This window comes from Dipodomys ordii, unplaced genomic scaffold (assembly GCF_000151885.1).
Source record: "Dipodomys ordii isolate 6190 unplaced genomic scaffold, Dord_2.0 Scaffold25, whole genome shotgun sequence".
Classification (NCBI taxonomy): Eukaryota; Metazoa; Chordata; class Mammalia; order Rodentia; family Heteromyidae; genus Dipodomys; species Dipodomys ordii.
In genome coordinates, this window is record NW_012267241.1 from 10,452,066 (window position 1) to 10,459,915 (window position 7,850).

General features: G+C 35.7%; 1 protein-coding gene across 6 annotated transcripts in view; it reads left to right on the forward strand.

Moving 5' to 3' along the window:
• The window catches only part of Nol4 (nucleolar protein 4), a 275,830-nt gene that overhangs the window by 200,944 nt on the left and 67,036 nt on the right, over nucleotides 1-7,850 (forward strand). For 4 of the 6 annotated variants that reach the window (XM_013014853.1, XM_013014854.1, XM_013014857.1 and 1 more), the window contains one exon: nucleotides 2,718-2,897. In XM_013014853.1, the coding sequence (XP_012870307.1) occupies nucleotides 2,718-2,897 (180 nt within the window). Of the gene's footprint in view, nucleotides 1-2,717; nucleotides 2,898-3,667; nucleotides 3,860-7,850 lie in introns of all 6 variants that reach the window. The other 2 variants (XM_013014852.1, XM_013014855.1) reach the window with 1 other exon arrangement.

Genomic DNA, 7,850 nt, shown 5'->3' on the forward strand with positions numbered 1-7,850 from the left:
CAGTGATGCCCACTTATATTGAAGAGGGTAAATCTGCTTCACTGAATCTACCAGTTCAAATGATTATATCTCCCATAAACCTCTTCACAGACATATCTAAAAATAGTGTTTAATCACATATCAATCTGATTGACAGACAAAATTAAGCATCTGGTATATTAATATCATTTATTATCTTTATTGTCCATACTTTTTAAAACACTTATAGATACATTGATGTATTAATACTAGTTCTGCAGCAAGGTTCAGTTATGTCGTTGTTAAATCTTCATGAATCTACATGAATATGAAACATTTTTATGTAGTCTCCAATCTGTAATACATATAATTTAGTAAATTTGGTCAATACACATTGACTCCTAACTGAGAATCAATTTCATAGATGTTAACTAATGAAGTAAGTTTACCTTTTACAGAAGTTCTACTTTAGGCAAGGGCTCTAATATCTGAGTCAAACCTCCAGCTTAAAGATTTTTTATTTAAAGATTGGCATAAGAACAATTGGCATACATGTCATAGGGATTCTTATTGAAAATGTAGCGACATCTCCATAAGTAATCTTTACACAGAAAATGAAGAGAATGGGACTGGGAATGTGGCTTAGTGGAAGAGTGCTTGCCTAGCATGCATGAAGCCCAGGGTTCTATTCTTCAGTACCCATATACAGAGAAAAAAGCTGGAAGTGGCATCGTGGCTCAAGTGGTAGAATGCTAGCCTTGAGCAAAAGAAGCTCAGGGACAGTGCCCAGACCCCAGAACAGTTCAAGCCCCAGAACTGGGGGAAAAAAAAAAGAAGAAGAAGAAGAAAAGGAGGAGGAGAATGGGGTAACATGTTTAGAGCCAATCTTCACAAATTCCAGTCCTGAGTTAATTTGCTAGCACTGTGACATTGGGGGAAATTGACATAACCAGTTTAATACAATTGAAAAGAGTTGTATATGTTAGAGGTTTAGAACAGTGCTGGACATATAATAGTTGCCTTTTAAATACCTATTGCATGAACATTTTTGCAAAAGTAGTTTGATACAACACTAAATGTATCACTTAATAACATTTTGAAGGAAGATATGAATGGATTATCTATGAGTGTAATAGTACATCACTGTCTAAACTCTGAAAAAAATAAATTATTTAAATATATTACATTATATACAGATATTTTTATAGTAAGTGGGGGGCACTTTTTACACAAGATTTGTAACTTTCAGGTTACTTTTCTAAACAACTTGAAGTAAGTTACTTAGTTCATTTGAGTGGAGTAGTTGGTTTATGTACATTCACTTATAAAATGATTTGTTTTTATATCTATATGTGCGTGAACCAACACATATTTTGTGTTCTTCATTTATGAACTTGCATGCATGCATAATTATAAAATGCAATCTATTCAACCACTGGTCACTCCAGCTGGAGCTTAGGTGCAAATATTGGTTATTACCTAGTGAAAAGAGTTTATCTTTCCTGAAGCTGCATCTTAGTCTGGAGAGATGAGAGCATGATTCTGCCTCACTGGGTGGCTGTGAATATTGGTAGACAAGGGAGGAGATATACACTGTTTCAATGTCATGCTTTCTTCTTAGCATATCCACAATTCGTCATTATTTGTTTTATGGTATTTATTTTCCCAGGAATATCTTTATGAAAAAAATCAAAATAGGTATATGATGTCCTCTTTAAATTCACGTATATTTTGGCTTACTAGATTACCAGAAGTGTCTGCGAAATGTTTTAATAATCAATTGATGATGTGATTATCTCAATGTGATTATGTGAAATAGTTTTTAGGCTATACTTTGCTAAATTAAGCTCCTTATTACAACAAACACCTAGATTTCCTTCACTTCCAGGTTACTTCTTTCAAACGAAACCTGTAATTAGCCAGAAGGTCCTAAGAGAAAATATTTGGGCCATGTAGAATCCCCAAATAAAAGACAGTCAATATCATCTTGCTTACTATTGGCTAGACTTCTTTACTTACAGATATATGTGCACAATAGTAGACTTTTAAAAAAAGCCTTCAATTGCTTAAACTTTTTAATATTTTAAATTTTCATATGTGTACTGTGCTTTAGTTTGAGCTATGTATCACATCTACTCATTTAACAATTCTCATTTTACATTAGTTATTTACTAGTTAGTGCTAGAACACAAAATCTCTAAAAAGTTGATTAAGGAAAAACCTGATTTCCTTGTCCTAAACCAAAATGAGATTCCATCCAAGGCACATCAATAGTTGATAAAATGTTTTAAAATCTTTTATCAGGTCTTTTCAGGCAGATTAATTCAGTATTTCCACAGTGCACTTTCCATGTGTGTTTAAAGAATATTAATGAAGTCAGACTGTCTATTCAATGAGGGCACATCATTTATTTTAAGATTAATTCAATAATTTTCTTGTAAAATTAGCTACAGTTTCCTTTTTCCAATATAAATACTGACTGAAACAGTACCTGCTCTTGGACAGCTTAAGTTCAATAAAACTTTCTCCAGTGGTAGAAATGTTCCAAAATGTCTATTGAGCCCTCCAAATGTGGTCAATGTAGCTGAAGTTTTAATTTCATTTCCATTGATCTTGATTTAAAGTAGAACAGCCACAGCTTGCGAGTTATCATCCAACCCATTTTTTTTTAAAGAAACAGTTGGAATTACAAATAAAGCATAAAGTTTGTGAGCTTGGGCAATGCACTTCAAAGCAGCAATTTCATCCCTTCTTTTCAGTCTCCTGCACACAGTTACTCGAGCTATGACTCTGGCAAAAACGAGAGTGTTGACAGAGGTGCAGAGGACCTGTCACTCACCAGGGGGGATGAGGACGAAGATGACCACGATGACCACGATGATTCTGAGAAAGTGAACGAGACAGATGGTGTGGAAGCGGAGCGGCTGAAAGCTTTTAATGTGAGTCCTGCCAGCCCTCCTTCCCCCCCCCCCCCCCCACCCCGTGTGGCTTTCCTTTGTGCCACGAGACTTTCATGTTGTTGCTTGTTGGTCAATGTGGATATTTTTTAGAGACATGTTTGTTTAATTCACAGAAGGATTTAAAAAGTACATGAAACACTCATTGCCAAGCAGACACCAGAATTGCTGTGTTTTGTTTAGAAATGTTAAAGCCAAATATGTGAGCTGAACACGGGAACTGTGTTGTGTGAGTATGTATGCATGTTTACCTAGAGGACGAAGCGGGCCGCAGCTTTTTCTCCAGATGAGATCCGGAGAAGATCGCCTGCCTGTCATCAGTTATTTCCTTTTGCTTTCCTAGCTTTTCTAATTGTGCATGACAAGAGAATCAAGTGTTCGTTGTCAGGGCAGGGTAGCAATGTAGAACGATCATATTGACCATTAATAGAGCGTTAATGGGGTGCTCAGTTGTCAAAGTGTATTGTTATTTTCTGACTTTTTTTTCTACACGATAGTCTATTCTGTCTGTCTTGTCTGTCTGTCTGCCTCTCTCTTTCTCTTTTTCTTCTCTCTATTTTTTTAAGAAAACCAACCATTTAGAAAAAAATATTCTTTAAAGAGTGTTTGTTTAAACTTTCTGGCTTTCCATTGCGAACTTCTCCAGTGCATATACCAGAAAAGAATATTTTCCTATCGGTAATCAAGACAGGAAGCTAGGAACAGAAGAGAGCAGCCCTCCAAACCCTTCTCTGTCTCCCTCTTGCCAACAGATGTTTGTCAGGCTGTTTGTAGATGAAAACTTGGACCGAATGGTCCCAATCTCTAAGCAGCCCAAAGAAAAGATCCAAGCTATCATTGACTCATGCAGGCGACAATTCCCTGAGTACCAAGAGCGTGCCAGAAAACGTATACGTACTTACCTCAAGTCCTGCAGGCGGATGAAAAGAAGTGGTTTTGAGATGGTGAGTTCTGAATCACAACACAGCCCTAGATTCCATCCAAACCCCACATGTAAACCATGACACTATTTCTTTTTTTTTTCATCTTAAGTGTCTTTTTTAATTTATTTTTTATTTTTTCCATGATGTCAGGTCAAGGGGATTTTTTTTTGTTTGCTCGTTTGTTTTTTCCCCTTCGCCTTTTCATCTTCCTGAAGTATTGCTTCCCTTTGTTTATTTACAATAAGGACGATCTTGGGAGACCAGGACTCACAGAACTGTGTGATATCATGTCATGGAACAAAATGAGGATGATACAAGTAAAGCCAAGGCAAAGCCACATCCTGTTGATGTTTGTTTTTTTTTTCCCCCTCATTACTGAAGTGGGTGTGAGGTTGTTCAAGTCTTGACAGGAAGCAGCTGCCCTTGCTATAGATGGCTTGTGAGAATGGCTGTCTCTGGAACCAAAGGAAATGGATGGATCCAACGGTTCACAATAGTAAGCCCCGATGATGACTATTAGGGAAGGAAAATGATGATGTGAAAACTAAGGCTTTGCTGCTTTCTGTGTTTGTAGGTGTACTGTGAACTTCTCCATTCACTTAAGCTTTTGAAGATGGGTGAAACCAAACTGATGTTAGTTTATGTTGAGTTGGAATAACTGGAACAGGGAATCAATGTTTTTGAAATCCACTCTATTGTCACTTGCTCTAATTTTTACACATAGAAACTGAGCTTGCTTTTTTTTTGTTTTGAAACGTGTATGTGTGTATGTGTATGTTTGCAGAAATGTACTTGACATTTTCTTTCTTTTTTTCAGTGTTAGGAATCAAACCTAGGGCACTGAATATCCTAGAAAACTGCTTCTCTAGCAAAGTATCTATACCAGTCAGCCAGATATGTATTACAGACATTTTGACATCATTTTTTAAAATACTCTTGACTTGAAAGCATAGATTATTACTGTGTGTAGTCTGTGACTCTTACTTTCTTTTATTATTTTATTGTAAGACAATAATTAAAAGATAATCATCTTTTAGTAGTTGTACAAAAGGAACTGCCATTAAACAAAGAAGTTTATGAATACAATGCATCTAATTTCTAAAGAGATGGTTTATTGACATATGCCATCTATGAGAATCTTGGAGATGTGAATGACAGGAACAGCAAAGATACTTACCAGAAACTCTTCTTCGTTGGCTTCTAAAAACCCCTTTGTTACTGTTTAATGGAAAAGCGACTACTCCTTATGGAGGAGAGCTACTTCTAGGAGGGGAAGAACATGTGCTGTCTTCCCAGAGAGCTTGCATTTGACTTCTGGGTCCACTTCTTTTGAGCTTATGACTTGGACAACTTACTTCTAGTGCCTTTACACAATTCTTCCTTAGAGTAAAATCATAATTCCTAGTCTTAGTGCTGTGAGAAATAATGGATCTGCTAGTGCCCAGTGTCTCATGTCAGGCTCTGCATTCATGCCCTAGCAAATGCTGTGCTTTCATTCGATCTTAACTCTGAAAATACTATCAAATATTATTAAACTCATTACCTGAAGAACTATTCATTAAAACACTGCATTATCTTATATAGAACATTCCAGTTCCATACCTGTAGGTATCTCAGGATACCTGCATTAGAGTTGAAGCTTGCAGGGTGTAAGTCTGAAAATAAAAATGGTAAATGTTAGTAAAGTTTGACAGTAGATGTGGTATAGTCAGAGACAATGAGATAACCACTTGAAATATATATATACATATATATATAGTTACTTATTCTCTTACAGAATTTTTGTTAAATGATCTGTGAAACAGGAGATAGATGTAAAGATATTGATAAAGGGCCACTTAGTAGTTGCCATAAAGTAAAAATAGAGGCTCAATATATTTTAGGGTATAGTGTAGTATACATACATTTTCTTCCCCCCATGATATAAAATTTTATATCTTTCATTTTTAAAAGACAAAGTGATCATCATGTAGAATGCTTACTTGCTCTAAGGCATACTCCAGACATATAAGTTTTTCAGAGTTAATTGCCCTTTTCATTAATATATGTATTTAGGTTGAGCTCATAAATGCTGGAATGTTTGTGTCATGCATAGAAAGACCAAAAGACAAATTTTATAAACTACATACAAAGACAAATTTTATAAACTAATCTTGAAGGAAATATACTGTAAATAAATTATATATTATTTAACTTATTTAAAATGTTTTAATTTATTTTTTGTTATCTTTAAATAGTTGCAGAAAGGAGTTGCCATTTAACAAAGCAGATTTGAGCACAATGTTTTACATGTCAAATTGTTAAGTATATTTTTCAGCTGCACAGCACTGCACAGTAGTAAGAAGAAACATGATACTTCTTTCATGTTACTTAAGAAAACATACCATGATAGGTTTTGATCATCATGACTGGTTGAGGTGATGAATTGTTTGGAAAGAAATGGTGCTCAGATAATACCAGGAAAGTCTGGCATTGTTGGCTCACAACCGTAATCCTACTCAGAAGGCTGAGATCTGAGGATTGTGGTTCAATGACAGCACACGCAGGAGAGTCCATGAGACTCTTATTTCTAATTAAGCAGCAAAAAGCCAGAATTGCAGCTGTGGCTTAGGTGGTAGAGTGCCAGTCTTGAGTGAGAAAGCTTAAGGAGAGTACCTAGGCTCTAATTTCAAGTCCCAGTACTGGTACAAAACAAAACAAAACAAAACTAATTAGCAGTGCCTGGCTTTACGTTAAGTGATGGCTGGCTGTAAGTTAATAACATAATTTAGCTCATTTTGTTTAAAATTTTTATATGTCACTGCCAATACCTACTTTCATTTTTTTTCTGTCAGTCTTGGGGCTTGAACTCTGGGCCTGGGCGCTGTCCCTGAGTTCTTCAGCTCAAGGGTAGTACTCTACCACTTGAGCCACAGTGCCACTTCTGGCTTTTTCTGTTTATGTGGTGCTAAGGAATCAAACCCAGGGCCTCATGCATGCAAGGCATGCGCTCTACCACTGAGCCACCTTCCCAGCCCTTTTATTTTTAATATGTTGATTCATTGTCACAAAATGTGAGTAGGATTTTGTGTCAGTTTGAATACATACCCTTGTACATAAAAACTAATTTTAGTTTTAATTACCCTTGTAATTAAAACTAAAATGTTTTACACAAATATTTTGCTAGGTAATTCTTAAATGTGTTAGCAGATAACCCACAGGATTTTTCGAAAATTGAATTCAAATTCAAGAATAAGTGCTTTGTTACTGTGTTTTCTGTTGGTAGATAGGAAATAAAGGTTGCATTTTCAGTATGTGATTAATTTACATGCATATCATTCTTCAATACATAGTAAGCTAATGAGTAAAAAAAAGAAATTTTAATATATTTGTAAAATGCTTATGCTTGGACTTATCCACTAAGGACTCCACATTTTAAAGCAAAATTCATATTCTGAAAGCTTAGCTCTTTTAGCAACTTATGTTTCTAAGGTCAGAACACACCATAACTAGAAACACAAAAGTCTTGGATTATATTATATTTTACATTATGAATTTTAAATGGATATTTCTGTATAAGTGATATATTACAACACATCTCAGCAATATACTTATGTTAGCATTCACTTTGACTATTTTTTGTATGATTAATATAAAATTGAACACTACTAAATCATTCTACAGTATCCCTAATAGTTTATATGTCAAGAGATTTTAAATACTTTTAATTGGCTTACTTCATGTATTTCACTAGAATTTTCAAGACCCCACAGACTTTGATTGTTTAAGTGCAAACATTTATATTATGCTCCAAATTGTCTTTCTTATAAATTCAATAACTACAGTCTGATTCTTTTTTGGGGGGGGGGGTCCGGTTGTGGGGTCTGAACTCTAGGCCTGGGCGCTGTCCCTCAGCTCTTCAGCTCAAGGCTAGCGCTCTACCACTTGAGCCACAGCGCCACTTCCGGCTTTTTTCTTTTTGCTTATGTGGTGCTGAGGAATCGAACCCAGGGCCTCAGGCATGCAAGGCAAG